This window comes from Pogona vitticeps, chromosome 4, assembly GCF_051106095.1.
Source record: "Pogona vitticeps strain Pit_001003342236 chromosome 4, PviZW2.1, whole genome shotgun sequence".
NCBI classification, from domain to species: Eukaryota; Metazoa; Chordata; class Lepidosauria; order Squamata; family Agamidae; genus Pogona; species Pogona vitticeps.
This window is the reverse complement of record NC_135786.1, coordinates 26,737,300-26,756,613: the sequence shown is the minus strand read 5'-3', so window position 1 is coordinate 26,756,613 and position 19,314 is coordinate 26,737,300. Positions and strand designations below refer to the sequence as shown.

Below are 19,314 nucleotides of genomic sequence, written 5' to 3'. Positions count from 1 at the left end.
TTAGGGATAGGAATTGCACAAATGTCTCTATTGTTTTCCTTTTCCTTGAGCATGTGCTTGCAATGGTGATAATGTTTTTGCAAGTACCCAAGTTGAATGCTCACTCCCCCTCCCCTCCACATCAGACACATGCCTATACTCCTAGGACAACTGCAGTTTGGTGGGGAGAACAACCTACTATGGGAACACTGGTGAAATGCATCAGTAGTTGCCTGCCCCCATCAGTAGTTGCACCCCCAAGTTTTCACCTCATGCCCTAGGGAAACATAAGATGACAACTAGCATAGGGTATGATTTGATGTAGCTCTTATGAAAAAACTGAAGCTGATGGTGACAAGACAGGAAGCCACCTCCCATGGAGTGTTCTTTATGCTCCCAAGCCAGCCCACTCCAGCTTGTAGCAGTTCTCCTGTGAACAGTGTTCAGATCATCCTCAATGGTGTATCAGTTACAGTACCTGAAATGTTTCCTTCCATGGATTTGCAATAGTATCAGAGTACCTTGAAGAGCTATCCTTAGGGGGGGTCGGAATGTAAGCAGAAGCAAAGTAGTGTGCCTGCTCTAAGTGTACTGTGCTTGCCTTGAATTCTGCCTGTTTGTCCCATAATTAAGCAGCCCTGCTTCCCATGCTAACCTCATCTGTGGTACGGTTGCCTTCACCATCTGTAACTTGGACATTCTGTCTCTTAGAGCTGAAGGAGGGAAAAGAATCATGACATACTTGGTACCGCTGGAAGGGCTGAAGATAATTTCCAGAGCATAGTTCTGTAATCATTTGCAGACAAAAGAGTCTGTTGGCACCATCAAGGCTTGCCAGGTTTACTGTAGCCTAAGCCAGCTACTCTTTAAAGGAGTGTATTCCTCTAGTGTGTGTTTTTTTAATAATGTATTTTTGTTTCTTTCATATAGTGGACAATGGCCTGAATCCTGCCTGGCCCCAGAAGGCATTTCAGTTTCATATCCATAACTCTGAGTTTGCCTTCCTGCGCTTTGTGGTGTATGAAGAGGATATGTTCAGTGACCAGAACTTCCTTGCTCAGGCCACCGTCCTTGTTAAAGGCTTGAAGACAGGTATGTATGGGAGGCACCTCCTTTCTTTCAGATAGGAAGGAAGTGGACACACGTGGGCACACGTACACTATTAGTGGGCCACTTTAGTCAAAGTGCTTCCACCAATCCTTCTCTCCCCTATGTGTCTTCTTCACTCTGCTTAGAATAATGCACAGCAACACATTTTCCCGTTTTGGTAGAAAACACAAACCTCGGTAGAACACTAGGTTAAGTAAGGCCATAACACTACCTCAGCTTTATACCTAAGCAAGACACAGAACCGGTGTCTATTTCCCATCTTCATATATTTTTCATATGCTATGTGACTCCATGTCTGTGGTTATTTCTTTCCCATCCTAGCTCATTTTCTTTTCTTTTAGGATACCGTGCTGTGCCTTTAAAGAACAACTACAGTGAGGATCTGGAATTAGCCTCCTTGCTGGTTAAAATAGATATTATTCCTGGCAAAGTAAGTTTGAGACTCAAGTCCTGACATGGCCTAACATAAAAGAGTCTGGCACAGCTTGTTGTAATTACCAAGACCAAATCTGGCCAAGACAGGGGCAATTTACCATGACGTTAGCAAGGGTTTAGGTAGAGCAGCCTGATTTAATCTGAAGTGGTAGAGATTAGACAAGTAAAATTATACCAGACTGTCTTTGAGAATTACAACCTTGTATCTTTGTTTTTCATGATGGCACATACACAGTAAGCCAGAGTGTGTGTTTTCTGTTTTGATGACAAGTTAATCTGCCACAGGATGATGTGGCAATATGAAGAGGTTAAACTAGATTGGCTTTTGAGTTCTTTTCTAGCCTTTTGTGCTTTAGCATTCTGTGCCCCAATTGTTACCAAGGTCCAGAGCCAGACAGATAAATAGTTTGTCTATACCATTCGCTAGTGCAACAGGGCAAGACAAATGTGCTGTGCATGCCAGTCAGCCCACATGCACTTCTGTGGGTTGCCACTGAGAATTGTAGTCTACTCACTCAGTAAAGGGTGAGCTTTTCTGTGTTCTTCTGTTTCAGAGCTTGGGGAGGTGGGGAAATGATTTTTTTAGATGACAGCTCCATGCTAGCGGAGCATTCTGGGAGCACCTAAAGAAGTCATTTTTTCAAGCTCTGGTTTTGCATGCTATCCAAGCTTTTTTGGGAACTTAACCTTCTGAAATGTGGAAAAAACTACAAATATTTCTCTCTAAATTTGGCACACTACATGTTTATTTGTTTGTTTGTTTGGATTCCTACCCCGCCCATCTAGACCAAAGGTCTACTCTGGGTGGCAATATACCTACATACTAAACCTTACACGCACCTTTTCCCATCTCTGGAACTAAAAATATAATAGCAACAGGTAACTTTAAATTTGCTCCCTTTTCATGGCAACACTATGAAACAGCTGCTTTGCTGAGAACTGGGCTGTGTGGGGAGACGCTATCCTTTTTTCTGAAAAACGTAATTCTGCCCATGTCAATTCTGAAGCAGGAGAATGGTGAGATTAGCTCCTTCGGGGCTTCAGCCTTCCGAGAGCGGTCCATAGATTCCCCAGGGCAAATCATGGCAGGCCGAGCCAGAGAAGGCTCCTTTGAAACCCGGTATCAGCAACCATTTGAAGACTTCCGGATGTCACAGGAGCAGTTAGCAGACCACTTTGACAATCGGGACAGAAGGTACGAAGTGCTCCAGATTTGTAGACTAAGGTCCTAAAAGTAAAGGGGAATTTGGATCTTTTATCTGCAAAGGCATTTTTGGAGAACTGTCTCCCAACTCTGTTGTAGCTCTCTTCATGTAGAGAATTCTTATGTGAAGAGGAGAGCCTCCACTATGCATGAATGCCGGAATAGGGCCACTGAATGTTGGCCATAGGAGACTGCTGAAGAAATGACCATCCTGTGATAAAAGTTTCAAATGAACTAGGCTGATATGTGACTATGAGAGACATCATGTAAATAATACATTCATATGAGTGGAAATCTTACTGTTCTGTCTTGTGCTCAGATGTTCACGGGACGGTAAATGCAGTTTGCCAAATGACTGAATTTTGATAAATCATGACATAAAGGATGTGACAGATAAAGTGTTGGTTTTCGGTAAGAAAGATCGGAGTTCAAAGAGAAACATGGGATAAAATACTTTAAAGACGTAAAACTGCCCTGGCTGAGTCAGGTGTTCAATTCTCCACTCTGTCTCGACACAGGCTAGACTTGATGATCCATAGGGTCTTTTCCAGCCGTGCAGTTCTAAGATTATTACAATTATTATTAAAACATCACTTCTCAGTTTCTATGATACAACAGGGAAACTATAAATCCTTAAAGAAAGGATAGAGTACTAGTGTGAAAAGATCAAACTATGATGCTTGGTATGTATTTCCAAAGAAAAGGAAATGAGGACCACAATATGTGGCTGTTGAACCTGTTAAAAACCAAACATACTGGAAATGACTCTCAGCACAAAACAATCCAAGCAGCACACAGAACTGGGCTGCAGTGAGTCATGTGAAGTTGTTTTGTTGTGTCAGCTTTTAAGTGCTTAGTTTGCCTGATTCACGGTATTCCAGTTCTGTGCTGTACTAAACCTGTTCCTACCACAAGTCCAATTGTAATGTGTGTCTGTGCCATCTGTGAGACAGTTGATTTCCTCTTTTTTCCCCTGCAGGGTACTGCGAAAGACTCGGGTGAATGGGGATAACCGCCTCTAGCCCAGCATTGCCTGCTGTAAAGCACCCTCCAGTGCTTGTGATTCTCACGGATTGCTGTGAACTGGTTTCTATGGAAACGTCACTGCTATGGCCTACTTTCAGGCAGCTTTTCCAGTTTCTCTTCTGAAAGGGTGTTCAAGTGGAGAAATTTTTAAAAGAACCAAACCACGAATCAATGGTTTTACTGTTTTGACCACAACCTGCAACAGACATTCCAAAAAAACAACAACAACAACAAAGAGGTTTCTCAGCACCAAATCAGAAACTAAATATGTTGAATGTGTGTATCGATGTCTTACCAGTTTCTGAGGCTGGATAGAAATGCCAATTATCAGCTCTTTGTCCCCATGACTGTAGTTACTGAAAGAATAATACCTCAGAGCTGCAGTCAATGCAGCTTTCCTCCACTCAGCTAACCAGACCTGAATTTTTATTGTTATTATTATTATTGTATTATTGTTGCTATTATTATTAAAACCCTTAATCATAGCTTGGGCACAGAAAGAGAGGTTTCTGTGAGGGAGATTTCAATGGCAGAAAGAAGTGCATTTGTTTCTTTTGGTATTAGAGCACAAGCCCAACAGGGAGTTGACAGAGGTGGCCTCTGTGGCCATCTCGAGCTACACAAGGCCCTCTGGTCTGTCTTTTCAAAACAAAATATCAGTATTAAAGAGAGCTGGAGAGCTCCTGGCTCTTTTGCTCTTGATGGAGCCCACCTTGCTTTATCTGTGGTTTAGGTGCAGAAGACCATAAACTAAAAACTGTCGAAACCACCTCCTTCCTTTGGGCAAAAACCCTGTCTTGACAAGTCTGAGGCAGAATTAACATGAAGATTTTGCCGTATAGAAGTGATAACTGAAATATAAAGGTGCAGCTCTGGGGGATGGATGGGTGGGGTGAAAAGGGATAATCAGTATGCCTGAGCCAAAGCAACCTCTGCAATAGATAGAACTCTTGCCAGAGAAATCAGTATTTTAATTCTTGTTCCCTTCACAAGGACTTTCAGCCAACAATAAGGGGGCAAAACAATAATTTTAAGGACAGGTACAGGACAGCAAGAGCAACGAATTTTCACGGCCAGCATTCACAAAGAGGTTCTCCATCACCTGTCAGTTTCCCAAGCTATAAAAGCAACAGGCCAGTATCCTCCTCAGTATTTACACATATGTGATCCAACTGCAGAACCTGCCAACCATCTAATGAAGTTCCAGTCATGTGCCCGAGGTCTGTGCTTGTCAGCTCACCACAGTGGTGTCTGCAGTTGGAGCTTTGCATGCGCATAAATATTGAACAAGGTTGTTGACCACAGGATTCCTGTGGCGTTCATCTCGCCGGTGCACTTCTGATTTTAGAGAAGACTTCTTACATGAGACCAAATAACCTCCCTTTTTCTAAGGAAGCCTCTGACAGCATTCGTGGGGTCAAGCCCCCAGAAGAGATGGCCCCCAATATGTCATGGATAGACTGTGAACATAAAAAGGTTATAACATGCCCACGCGCCACAATGAAAGTAAAATTTGCTGCTGTCCTTTTCCTGTTAGACATGTGACATCAGCCCAGCAGTAGGACTGAACTTACTTAGGTTGCTAGATCAGGGTGTGTACGTCTGTCAAATATGCTCCAAACTTCAAAGACAAGCTCCAACATATATGGCAATATTTCCTGTATATAGGAGGGGCTTAGTCGTGCCTAACCACCAATTGTGTATGGATTGTCTTCAGTCAACTGGGATGGAACAGACTGCACAATAAAAGTCCTTAAGTAACTTTTGGGGGTTGACTCTTTTTGTGGGTATGTGGGTGGGTGGAATGGAGAAGTAGCAGGGGATAGGGGAGAAAACTAACTGTCCAAGCCCTGTGTCTTGCAATATTTTTCTTTGGACTCTGTATTGCTTCAGAAGTGACGAAGAGGCAGGAAAGTAGGCAGAATAACGAGGTGGCATCAGTACGTGTGTGAAGCCAAATTGCTGAAAAGTGACTGGGGTAGTTGGTTTTGGATTAGCGGGTTACAAAATAACTCATCCCGATACTACCTTAATTTCCTTTGGGCCAATGGAATCAGCTGTTGATTATCAGAAATGTGTTCCATTTTCACCTTATCCTGGACCTAATTATATTTTTATTTCTCTGGAGTTAATTAAAAGATTACATTTTGCTGAGAAACAATAGGGGTGGAAACTACCTTGCTTGTTCCAAAGTTTGAAATGTGTGCACAGGGGTTACTCTGTGTCCATATAGTCAAGCTGTTCTGTTTTCTGGGTGGATCCAACTGCCACATACTCAAGAACCATTACTTTCCTCTTGTCCACATCCTGCTCACTATGTTACAGTCTTTTCCTACAGCACCTGTAGATTTCAGGCTGTACCAACTAGGCTTTTAAACTTGTCTGGATGCATGGCACACCTTATCCTACCTGTTAAGACATATAAAATCATGGACAGAAAGCCAATACTCACCTGAAAATAGTAATAATAATAATAATAATAATAATAATAATAATAATAATAATAATATTTATTTATTTATTTATTTATTTATTTATTTATTTATTTATTTATTTATTTATTTATTTATTTATTTATTTATTTAAAAAAGAGCATTCAAGCGGCCACTTGGGCACCAAAGGGTTTTAGAAATCTATATTTGTCAGATGGCATGTGGTTAAAAGCAATGGAACTTAAAAAGTCCTTGAAATTTCTTAGATTGTGTTTCTCAAAAAATAAAAGATGGTGGAGGTCCCTAGTGGTTGAAGTGACCTTTTCCCTGCATATTTAGGTAGCGTATTAGTCACTTTCTCCCCCTAATTCTATTACAGTATTATTAAAAACATGGAACACTATAATGATTAGGCTTCCTAAAGGTCTCCCTAGCCTGCAGACTAATTTGTTCCACTGCCCCCCCAGGAGTAATGGGCTTGCAGTTTTTTTCTTTTCTTTTTTACTAGATTCCTTGAGAACCAACAAGTAGCATCTGGTGCAAAAGACCTACATTTAGAAGAGCTCTGAACCCAGGGATTGGGAGTATCAAAATGAAATGCAGCTGTCCATCCTGCTACACAAAAGTCTACCCCCCCCAACCTTTATTTATTTCAACATAGTTTGGGATTAAGAGGTAATTATTTTGTTGGTGCTACTTTTGAATAAATGGGAATCAGAAACCTTTGCCTACTCACAGACCCCAAACTTCCTTGCTCAGCCTTAGATTTCCCTGTGGGCCCAGCATTAGAAATCTGGAATGTTGACTTTCATTGTTGTGAAATCCGTAATACATTCTTCAAATTCACTTGTTACTCAGTGCCAATGTTGAGGACGTCAGCTAGCTGTCCTTCAATGCAGGAGAGCAGCACAATTCAGCCCATATTATTTCCATGCTCTCCCTCCTCCCTTTATCTCACCAAAGATAAATAAGCTGTGCAAAATATTGTGCTTTTTCCTTCATCGGTTTTATTTAAGAACAAACCAAAAAGGTCTTATTTCGCCAACTGTACAAGCAAGCTCTTCCCACCCTCATAGCCACATATACAAAATGAAGGGAAACTTGCAGTTCACTTCGCAGAAGTGGCATTGTTCCTGGAAAAAAACAAGCACCATCAATACCAGGCTCCAGTTCTTTCCAGCTGAAGGAAGCAACTGGCATTTACCTGCACTGATAGCTTCAGCCTTTTCCTCTTCTAAAAGTTTTACCAAAAGTACAAAACGATTTTGATTTTCTTCATATTTTGTTAGTTATTCCTACTGAGACAAGAAAAGAAAAAGATACAAAAACAGAATGCTGTCTATCAGGCTTGATGTACTAGCCCAAAGCTACCCTTACAGAGAAGGTGCGTTTGCAGCTACATTACTGTGAGCTGGTTGTTAAATCAAAATGCTATGGTACCCTGAAAGATGCTTACCATCAGCTTAGAGAAAATCAGTGGAGCAATCAGTTTGGTGAGACAATTTTATATAGAGTAAAGTAAAAGCAGACAAAGTTGTCGATAGTTAAAGTAGCCTGAAGATAGCATCAAAGAAATCCAAAAGTAAACTTACTCCTCACTTTTCTCAGACATCCAAGTCATCCATTGGGTACTGCCTATGTGAGAAGTTAAAGATTCAAACATGAAGCCTGGAGGGCCACATAAAAGTTCCTAGGTTGGAAGAAACAATTCCAACTTGCAACAAATTAAGTGCAACAAAATTTTGTTCTCTCTCAGAGCTCACCCACAAGAAGAGCACACCCATTATGTGCATAGCCATTTGCTAGCCATCTGAACAGTACAAGCCTTTCCCATTTATTCTTCTGTCTTTATTAAGAGCCAAGCATAAGAACCTGATGTCAAGTAGAAATGAGATCCTTAAACTCGTGAACGTTTTCCTCGCTTTCCCCACAATAATACCAAAGAAGCCTGTTAACCTTTTCTTCTCATTTACAGCTTATCTTTCCAATGTTTCCTTCCAGCCATGAAGTTGTGAACCAGGGAGACAGGTTGCAAACATGGTTGTTTCCCTATGGTGTGTACTACTTCAATCATTGTATTTCCAAACTATGATAGCAACATTTATCGGAATCTGGCAAAGTTTGGATGACAGCTCCCAGGATTAAACTAGTAAGGTTCTCCCCTGCTTCTCTCTTTTATACACATTGTAGGATCCATTTTTGATTGCTCTAAGCATCTGGATCTTTTGACGAACTGGTTTGATAGTGATGGTTAACAAAACAGACATTCATTCATATACAAACTGAGGAATAATATTTATATCTGAATTGCACATAGGGAGCTCTCTTATTCAGGTAAAATTATTTGCCCAGTTGACCCAGTATTTCTATTTTCATTGAGAATGATTCTCCAAGGTTTTACATTACTTGGGCTTTTAAATGGAGATGCTAAGGATGGAACCTAGGACCTTCTGTATGCTCAACATGTGTTCCTACCCTGGAACTATGGCCCTCCCTTAGACAACACATCTTATTCAGTCCAATGGAAACCGCAGAGGAAAAACTGCCGGCAGCTTGGGAGAGCTGGAATCTTTGCAAAGGGAATTAAACGCTGCCTTTACAAGAAGAAATTTTTCAGTCAGTGAGCCCTGGGCACCCCAGCCTATTATTACGCATTTTAAAGGTGCACTCTCCATTCCAAAGGGTGGTTCAACTGACCTTTTAGTTTTAAAACAGACAAAATAAAAAGAAAAAATCATTAGGAAATAGGAACAGATGAAATTAAGATTTCAAGTATGACTAATAAATACCACACGAAGAAACACCGTGTGCTTGTTGCTGAACGTATTCCAATCTATGCCCTTGATCTGAAAAACAGTTTGCACTTCTGGTTCAGAATTCCCCATAACTACATTTCACACACCGTCAGCCTATTTATTTAGAAAATAGAAATAGACCTGGTGGCAGAAAGGAGAGGGGTCATCCCCTTTCAAAACACACACACACATTTCAAATGGTATCTTGAGCACTGCATATGTATGATCTGTATGGCACCAGCTCCAAATTCAGGAACAGCCCATGATAACACTTGCTATAAAGCTGTGCCACCATGTGAAGATTTATTTGATCAGACAGCCATATGGAGTGTCACTGCTTCTGCCAAAGACTCTGCTGAGCACTGCCTGATCTCACAGCTTGAGAAATGCTAGCTAGACTAGTATCCAAGTCTTGTGCATGCAAAAAGCTGCACTAGGAGTATTACTCCTATAAGTTTCCAACTGCCGTTAATGTAGTTTAATGCATACCATTTTGACATTTTATGCTGATTCAAGGAAGTGCTGTTTATTCAGAGCTAACATGATATGTGATCTCTTACAGATGTGCAGGCTACAACTCCCATCTCTAGTCAGTATAGCTAATGTCCAGGCATTTTGGGAGCTATAGTGCAAAGCATGTGGAGGGCTACATATGAGGCAAACCTGATACAATGGTTTACAGAATTCTAATTCCTACTCAATTGATGGAGATTTCAAGCTAGGTGCAAAGCCTTGCAGTGTGGCTATGATGTGAGGAAACAGAAAGGGAGGCAGACAAATATACATTCTCCTTAAAGTTTGAGAGGAAGAAAGACACAAATATAATATGAGGTTATAACTGGATCGCTGTCAGAGGTAACTTTTTTTGGGGGGGGGGGTGCAGGTAAGATCGATCTGTTTTGGTTCTGTTCCAGCATGTGCAATCGCTGGGATCAAACCAAAGTAGATGGCTTAAGCTATCATTTTGCTTAAGCTCTTTCACAATATTGGAAAACTGAAAGCTTCCTTCAGCTCCCTGAAGAGGGAGAGAGGATGCAAAGGGGTTTTTAAAAGCCTCTGTAAGACAGTGATGAATTGCCAATAAAGTGTTATACCACTTAGAAATAATATTAAAAAGTTGAAAGCTACTTCACACTTGAGGTGCAGTATGGTTTACTGACCCAAAATCAACTAATCCTTGCATGTAAATTCAGAGGTTACTTACCTGTAACTCTGGTTCTTTGAGTGGTCATCTGTGAATTCACACTAATGGGTTTAATCTGCACCTGCACAGAAGTCTCTGGAATATTCTAGAGCTCAAACATGCATTTGCTAGGACCACCCCCCCAGTAGATGTGGTCTGTCCGTCGAGGTGATTACCTCAGTTCCCCAAAAGCCCGCCGCTGCCTGAAGAATGAGACAGACATGATGGACATAGGGAAGGACAGGCGGGAAGTGTAAATTCACTCTGTGAGAGATCTGAGGCACTGAAGATGGTTTAGCCCAAGACTGCTTAATAAGCTTGAGTAGTGACGGGATTAACCTCATATGAAGTGGGGGTGTCTGATCCTCATAGACATCCTCATATACTTTGTCAGATTCAGATTGGGTTGGTTGCTGGACATCAAGGTTCATGGCCATGGCAATACGGAGAATTAACTGAGAATAGGAGGAGAAATCCTCCAATGATGATGGAGGGTTAGCACCAGCTACATCGGAATCAGGAGTCGGAAGATGGGGGGGGTGATTCTTGTAACACTATGGAAACAGAGGACTCTGAGTCCGAAGAATGCGCTGGTGAAGGCAATGAATCTTGCTGATATGAAGAGGTAGATGCATCAGGAGAGGCGTCCGGCCAGTGGCACTTAAGAGCCCCGGTACCACACTTACCTGGTATCCATTGGGCAGAGATGTCTGGCTTCCGTTTTTGAGGGTTTTTTGAGTCCATGGCACCGGGTGGTGGTCCAGTGTAAGCCGTGGTGACTTGTAAGGATGAACAGTCCCGAGAAAGGGCAGCCATATTAGCCGGTGGTATAGAAGGCTTTTATCATGGAGAAAGCCAGAAAGTTCCAGAAAAACATATACTTCTGTTTCATTGATTATGCAAAAGCCTTCGACTGCATGGACCACAGCAAACTATGGCAAGTCCTTAAAGAAATGGGCGTGCCTGACCACCTTATCTATATCCTGAGAAACCTATACGTGGGACAGGAAGCAACAGTTAGAACTGAATATGGAACAACTGATTGGTTCAAAATTGGGAAAGGAGTACAACAAGGCTGTATATTGTCTCCCTGCTTATTTAACTTATATGCAGAATACATCATGCGAAAGGCTGGACTGGAGGAATCCCAAGCCGGAAGAAATATCAACAACCTCCAATATGCAAATGATACCACTCTGATGGCAGAAAGTGAGGAGGAATTAAAGAACTTTTTAATGAGGGTGAAAGAGGAGAGTGCAAAAAACGGTCTGAAGCTCAACATCAAAAAAACCAAGATCATGGCCACTGGTCCCATCGCCTCCTGGCAAATAGAAGGGGAAGAAATGGAGGCAGTGACAGATTTTACCTTCTTGGGCTCCATGATCACTGCAGATGGTGACAGCAGCCACAAAATTAAAAGACACCTGCTTCTCAGGAGGAAAGCGACGACAAACCTTGACAGCATCTTGAAAAAGCAGAGACATCACCTTGCCAACAAAAGTCCGCATAGTCAAAGTGGTGGTTTTTCCTGTAGTGATGTATGGAAGTGAGAGCTGGACCATAAAGAAAGCTGACCGCCAAAGAACTGATGCTTTTGAATTGTGGTGCTGGAGGAGGCTCTTGAGAGTCCCCTGGACTGCAAGGAGAACAAACCTATCCACTCTAAAGGAGATCAACCCTGAGTGCTAACTGGAAGGACAGATCCTGAAGCTGAGGCTCCAATACTTTGGCCATCTCATGAGAAGAGAAGACTCCTTAAAAAAGACCTTAATGTTAGGAAAATGTGAAGGCAAGAGGAGAAGGGAACGACAGAGGATGAGATGGTTGGACAGTGTCATCGAAGTAACCAACATGAATTTGACACAACTCCGGGAGGCAGTGGAAGATAGGAGGGCCTGACGTGCTCTGGTCCATGGGGTCACGAAGACTCGGACACGACTAAATGACTAAACAACAACAACAATAGAAGGGTTGGCCGATAATTTTGGCTTTTTCGGTATCGAAGTCGATGGAACCGGGGCAGCTGAGGAGTGCTGTTTGTGAGTTTTCTTATGGGGCTTTGGTACCGAAGCAGGAGAAATGCTCCCATCGTCCGACGACTGGCCATAGTAGTAGCCTGAATGGTATCAAGGAGGTGAGAGGGATTCCAAAGAGTCTGAAGGACAATAGTATGCGTACCGAAAATGCTTGGGTTTGACGTAACGTTCGGTATCATGCTACCAATACCAGCGCGGACGATGTCGATACCGCTTAGGTGGTGGTTCAGAGTAGCCAGGAGGCTCATAAATTGTTACTTGTTTGGGATGATGATGTCGAGCACAAGAGCTTGGCAATACCAGCAGTCCCGAATGATTCAGAGGCTGTGAGAGAACGTTATCGGAATGGCCGATGTCCTCAATGTGGTAGAGTTTAGCTTTTTTCTTCCTCAATGGAACTGAATCAGCAGGAACAGATATCGATCCAGACACAGAGCGACCCAGAAATTTGAGGCTCAAACAGGCCAAATAAGGCAGTACAGTCACCTCAGCAGAGGTATCTGCCCAAGATGAAAATTGAGCCAGCAAAGGAGAGGGCGGTTGGCCAGATGGAGGTGGAATGCATTTTCGGTCGGTGTCGAGATCAATAGGTGGTTGACTTTGTACAGAAGGATACTGTACCAGCGGTTGAGGGTCTACAGAAGACTTTTTAACCTTCTTTGGTTTGGTACCAATCAGTTTTGCAGTAGTTTTCAGCATCGGGATTAATTGAGACATTGATCCAGAAGACTTTGGGCTTAGAGTTAGGAGACTGTAATGGTGAATTAGTGACCGAAGAAACTGGTAGGGGTTGTGAGGTCTGAGTGTCATCCATCTTTGATGGTGGAGAAGAGATTGCTCCCACAGGAAAGATGTAAGATGCTGTTGATGGCATCTGATGGCTTGCTTAGTAAAGTTTTTGCAATAGGAGCAAGAAGCTGGCTGATGTGATTCTCCCAAACAGAAAATACAAGAATCATGGCCATCAGAAACAGGCAACTTATTAGTGAACAAAGTGCACCTCTTAAACGGCCCTGTCTGGACCATAAAAGGCGGGAATGAAGGGTTAAAAAAAAGGGAGAGGGAAGGAAATAAAACAACAGGAAATCCAAAGGGAGGAACAAAAAAAGTATTACAGAACAGTATTTAGATAAGAACAATGAATTATGCTTTCTCAGGAAAAAGAACCAATCTGCACGAATGGAGAGCTCAGGAGAGATGAGACCTCAGCGGCAGCAAAAAGGAACTGAGATAATCACCTTGATGGGTGGACCACGTGTACTGGGATGGTGGTCCTAGCGAATGCAAGTTTCAGCTCTAGAATATTCTGGAGACTTCTGCACAGGTGCAGATTAAACCCATTAGTGTGCATTCACAGAGATCACGAAGAAGCAGCAAGGATTGCCCCAAATGGCATACCACACCTCAAAGCGATACTACTTAATATGATCTAGCATGATCCCACCCTGAACAATTAGCCCTCTAATTGCAACCTCAGTAGTTAACTTTCACTTGAGGTGAGTACAATTTATCTTCCAGATTAGGCCTAAGTAAAATATTGTGGCACTAGAAATTGGCTTTGCATTGATGCCAGGAAATTGGACAATTTAGCTTTGTATGATGATTTGGATCTTGGGTAGGAATTTCCAACCCAACTAAGAGATGGTATGATTTGAATCTGGGACCATCTTCATGTCCAAGCCACGTGCTGCACTACTATATTACAGCTACCCCTCATGCAATACAGAGTCCAAAACCAGATGTTATTATTAGTAGGCTGGTGCAAAATTGTGGTAATGCTTCCTGTGATAAAAAATGCTGCTGAGCAACTAGTGAGAAGAGATCATTATCTGGTCAGCAGCTACATATTGCTCTGAAGTTTTGTTTCAGGAGCTGTGCATTTTGTTAAAGAGAAAAACAAGATGGTACATTTACCATTGCTAGGAGTTGTTCCTTAAAAACAATGAAATAAAACAAAACATCAGTCTCTTCATCATTTCAAGCCTCATTAATGTAAACACATACACACATGGACGCACACGCACACACACGCACATTTAAATAGGGCATATAACATAAAACAGTGTATGCACTGGTGCAAACCAGAAAGTTGGTAGAACACCAAGCCTCCAAATACATCACGTTGCAATGTAAAAAAGATTTTCTGGACATGTGAGCTCCCAATCACCTCCATTTATAAGTGTAATTCTATGGGTATGCAAAACATGCAGACGTTCCCTTCCATAGAAGTGGAGCAGGAAGCTGTATCACAGCATATGTTTCCCAAAGAGATCCACATTCCCCAAAATAGATGGATAAGGAGCAAAAGTGCTAACAAGTACCCAACTACACTGCAAGCTGTATCACTCAAATTCATGGTATGTGCCAGAGTCTGGGAAAGTTAGGATGGGTTAAGGATTAGACTAGGACTGCTAGAGTCTTCCTTAACTAATCTGGGAGATTCTGGAAGTTGTAGTCCAGAAAACCAAACCTTCCAGGCTCTATTCACACTGTTTCAATAGCAGAACTGGTGCTGATGTTTGCTTGTTAAATACAACAAAGCTGTTCGGACACTGATGCTGCCTAAGAAAAAATAAACACCTACTTTTAACTTAAGTGAAATCATCGTCTGTTTAAGCTGTATCTCTCCATGCCACAAATCTAGGCTGTCAGTCAAGTAAGGCTTAATCTGACCCACCATAAACCATTTGAACTCCAAGATTCCAATCCAACAAATCTGCTACCGATCCTAACACATGAATTATATGCTACTGTATTGTAAGTGGGTCTTACTTTCTCAGTAAAGATGCTAAAAAGTACAACTTTAATATTTCATTCAGTAATGCTGCTATTCTTGAGTAAGCATCATGATAGCTACCTCAAAATTGCAGTCAGTACTTTTCGGTGTCCCAAAACAAAGAGACAGACAGACATCCTTCTTGAAAAACTAAATGAATTTTCCTATGAATGTAGTTTTTAATACGGGCAGTATGAATAAAATAATTATGTATACACCCTGCAGATGTATACATGTAAAACAAATCCACATGTGTAGAGACACAGTCAGAGGTATAGTCTACCCACTAATTGTGCCAGGCCCCACTGAAATGACAGCTTGCTCACCTGTGTGGGAACTCTACCTTAGCTTCCATATCTTCTAAAGGAAATGTTCCACAAATTCCTGGTAAGACTGTACCTCAAGTCACTAACCTGCATTTGTTCTCTGAAAGCATTACTGTAAATTTGAGCCTCAGTGTTGGAGTCAAACCTCTGAACATGAGCCATCCCTGGGCCTAACCTTTCTAACAGAATGTAAACTAGCCTGGATCCAGACTACCTGGTTCTCTGTTTCTAAGCAGCAATGCTGAGAGAAACCTTTCAGGGCAACCATTTGTGAAAAACTCATTGAGGTGATAATTTGGTTTTAGGCTTCTCCAGTGTGACAGGGTTTTTTGTTGTTGTTTGGTTGGTTTTTTTCCTTTAATTTTTATCTCACTCTAAAGAGGAGATGCAGGTATTTAAAGCTGTGCAGGTCCCCTTACCTTTCTTTCCCACTCAAGTGTAAACACTTGAACATAAGTAGAGATTGGAAATGTCTATTTTTTTGGACAATATCTCCCGGTAGAGTTGGATTTTACATGTTTTAGTTATAAAAAAAGTTTTCCTCCTCTAAGGAGAAGCAGCATTCATTGGTGGCCTCCCTTGCCTTAGCCAGAGATGGCTCCTGAGTATGACATTAGAGGAGAGATGAACAAGCTTCACTTTGCAATTAAAGTGGAAATATTAGATGCAAGCATCAAATGTGTTTTTCCTTTCAGCATATGGATTGGTGCTTGATAAAATCTGTGTGTCCTGTGTTTAAAACCCTGTTGCTACATTTGCGAACATCTCATGGTAAGATAGAAGCAGGTGGAAAGAAGGATTTAATATAAGGGAACAGTGCAAAATGAAGAAATTAAGAATGCATACAGAAAGAGACAGAAAGAACCCTAAGATTCTTATCTTTTTCTTCAATGTACAAGATCCGTGGCAGATTGAGGCAGAATGAGACATAATGGCCGGAATCCTACAGGTGTTCTTGTATGGTTTGCATAACTTACACAGCTCATTGCGGGTAACTGAGAAGGCACCAGGGCATATTTTGTTTGTGCAATTAGGCAGGCTAGCCATTTAACCACAATGTACCCCAGCACCTTGTGAATTAGCCATGCAAGTTGTACAGACCGTGAGAACACCAACAGGACTCTGGGCAATACACATTCAGACCCTGTGCTTCTGAAGGCTTATGGAAAACACCCAGTCCTGAAACAGATGGCTTGAAGCAAAATATTATTTCTTGAGAACCCCTACCCCCACAGAACAAGAGTTAGCAGGATGTGGGTAGAGTGTGAGAGATTAGTTCAGTTTTACATTGAGAAACTGAGCTTTCTGCACCAAAGACTGGAGGGTCAACTTTCAGCTGAAAGCTGGGAGCCAATTCCAGGTTCTAAGGGAAAATAGTTTTCCTTTAGTCCAGCCAGTAAAACAGTTGCTAAGTACTAACAACTGACCCTTTTAAATGAATGCTTCTTTCTGCCAGAAATCAATTCTGGCATATTACATCAAACTTTCTACACACTTAAAAAAATAAAAATAAAATAAACTACATCCATTTTCTAAGACCAGGACTTCAAAAACGGTCTTGTAGGAAACCAAGACTCTAGCATATAGGAGATGCTCACTACTGCAAGTGTGCAGCAGTAATGTAGCAATACTCTCTCTAGCACATAAAAGGCAAGAAAAACTGAGGAAAAGGGCAAATATTACCATGAAACAAGGTACACAATCTAACATAAAACCTGCCTATATTTTGGGGTGAGTGCAGGATGTGGTATCTGCCAAACATATCCTTTCCTAACCATCACAACCTGATAGACTATGTTTTCCTGTTACACTTTTTTTTAGTAAAAATAAAATGTTTCTTTCTTATAAACAATTTTAAAAAAACATTCTGAATTGGGACTGATCAATGCATTGATTTGTAGACTAGGAGAATAATAATTTATGTAGTAGGAGTTTCTTCCAGTGCCATTGCAATTAAATGCAATGAATTAAGAATGACATTCTTCCCAGATTTCTGTCCTATTAGTTATTGGAGTGTGTGCAATTTTGCTCATCAAAGTTGATGCCAAAGAGAGAACAGCTAGTTTTTTTTTAAAGCTTGTGCATGATCCTGTGATTTGTTATTCAGAACTATTGCTTACACTCTAACTCACACTGTCCAGTAAACTACACAGTAAACCTACATTTCCTCAGAAGCAAGTCACACAGAGTATGATGGAACTTAACTCTCAGACAAGTGGATACAAAGGAAAAACTAGACACAAATGTGAGTGAGCATATGTACAGCAATCAATCCTTCTGAGAACAAACACTGAAAAGATTTTAAAATGCATTATGCCAATGATAGTTCATTTCTATGAAACAAGATTTTTTAACATAATGCCCAAATTCATGATCTTGCCACAAAGCCGGTTGGTAATATTTTAGCAGGTTGAGTCTATAGGAATATGAAATTTGGAAGAAATGTCCCAGTGGAAAACAAAATTACAAATTGCAGTCTAGTGGAGAAAAGAAACTTGGTCAATTTCAGGCCACGCTCTGTTCACTCCATTATATTGATGAAGCAGAGAACTTGACTGCCCCCCCAAATCCATCTTGCCTGTTCTCTGCCCTTCCCCCCAATATGTCCCAATGTGCTTTATAAAAAGAAGCTCATAGAAGTTTATGGCAGTGTTTCCTCGGGACCTTCCACAGAGATTCAGGCCAAGCTCCATGGCTACCGAGTCTTCACAAAGTTAAGAACAGATCCTTCAAGGGAGGCAGTGCTGGTTCAGTCCGTTTCTGAAAGCAACATACATGTGTGTCACAATCTGTTTTTCATCATATGGAAGAATCAGCCAGCAGAAAGTCCAAAAGTGAATTCAAAACACATGCATGCACAAAAGGTCACCATGACCTCAGCTACTCTGGAAGGGGAGCGGGAGAGAAAGAAAGAAATGTTATGAATTGTGCAGCTCACCGCCTCAAGACCCTAGAAACCTAAGTATATGCAAGTGCATCTGCTGATATTCATTCTTGCCTCTTCTTTTCTTACTACTGTTTCCTTTTTTAGTTGAAATGTTTTCATTTGTGGTGTTGCACATTATTTTATGTATGTTTATATCTGTTTTGTGGTGCTTGTAACCATTTAAACTAATTATTTTAATAGTAATCTATGTTTAATAGTTTTTTACATGTAGTAATTTATCATGTTAGTCTTTTAATAATTTGGGAGCCATCTTGGGACCTATATTTGGAAGAAACTATGAAACTAAATGAGAAATTAAATTAAACTCATAATCATCTACATGGTGGTCACCAAAGATCTAAAGCCATTGAATAAAACGTGAAGGCTGCAATCCTAATGGTGGTTGTGTAAGGTCTGCATATCTTGCTGTGGTTAAATGCAACAATAATACAATCTGGCGCATAACCAACACATGCCTTGGCACTTCATCAGTTAGCCGCAATTAGTTGCACCAAATTATCCAAACCTGACATAGACACCAGTAGGATTATGACCACAGATTTTGCATGTGCTATGTTTAATATCTATCCCTTATTTTTGTTGTTAATTAAAGCTAAATCTGTTATATAGTCATTTTCTTTATAAGTAAGCATCAGTGGAAAATGAAGAAGGGGCACTGCAAAATATAGACGGGGTTTCATTCAGAATCTGCCTTCTGCTATTGAATTGGTCCATTTGGAGATTTGGATCTTTCCCTTTTCTCCAAAGCACTGCTCACTGCATTCAGTAAAATCTCCTTACCTTCTGCATAACATTTCCAGGGGCCTGGAGGGACTACTATAGGAAGGAGGGAAATGGGAGAACTTGCTTCTATCAAGTCAGCTGCAGGCTGAGGTTTGGGTCAAGTCCACCTTATATGAATGAATGAATTTATGAATGAATTGGCCTTTTCTGAATATTCCAGATTCCCTTTCTGTACTACACCTACCAGAATTCCAGACCACTGGCTATGTAGGTTGAAGCTTATGGAAATTAAATCTCGAAAACTGAGAATGTGGCACTTTGAGGAAGGCTAATATAAACCTT

At 41.2% G+C, this 19,314-nt stretch overlaps 2 protein-coding genes across 11 annotated transcripts in view; one reads left to right on the top strand and one right to left on the bottom strand.

Annotated features, from left to right (window-relative positions):
- The window catches only part of PLCG1 (phospholipase C gamma 1), a 107,331-nt gene extending 101,816 nt beyond the window's left edge, over nt 1-5,515 (top strand). For 3 of the 4 annotated variants that reach the window (XM_020789225.3, XM_020789226.3, XM_020789223.3), the window contains exons 29-32: nt 910-1,071; nt 1,431-1,519; nt 2,532-2,719; nt 3,708-5,515. In XM_020789225.3, the coding sequence (XP_020644884.2) occupies nt 910-1,071; nt 1,431-1,519; nt 2,532-2,719; nt 3,708-3,750 (482 nt within the window). In that variant the 3' untranslated portion in view covers nt 3,751-5,515. The remainder of the gene's footprint in view (nt 1-909; nt 1,072-1,430; nt 1,520-2,531; nt 2,720-3,707) is intronic. The other variant, XM_020789224.3, reaches the window with a different exon arrangement.
- ZHX3 (zinc fingers and homeoboxes 3) overlaps nt 1-19,314 on the bottom strand; it is a 90,102-nt gene that overhangs the window by 18,773 nt on the left and 52,015 nt on the right. For 3 of the 7 annotated variants that reach the window (XM_072996954.2, XM_072996955.2, XM_078392598.1), the window contains one exon: nt 12,933-18,062. The exons of 1 other annotated variant lie outside the window; for it this stretch is intronic. In XM_072996954.2, the coding sequence (XP_072853055.2) occupies nt 18,052-18,062 (11 nt within the window). In that variant the 3' untranslated portion in view covers nt 12,933-18,051. Of the gene's footprint in view, nt 1-12,932; nt 18,188-19,314 lie in introns of those variants that run through there. 3 more of the 7 variants (XR_012086179.2, XR_013544755.1, XM_072996957.2) reach the window with 2 other exon arrangements.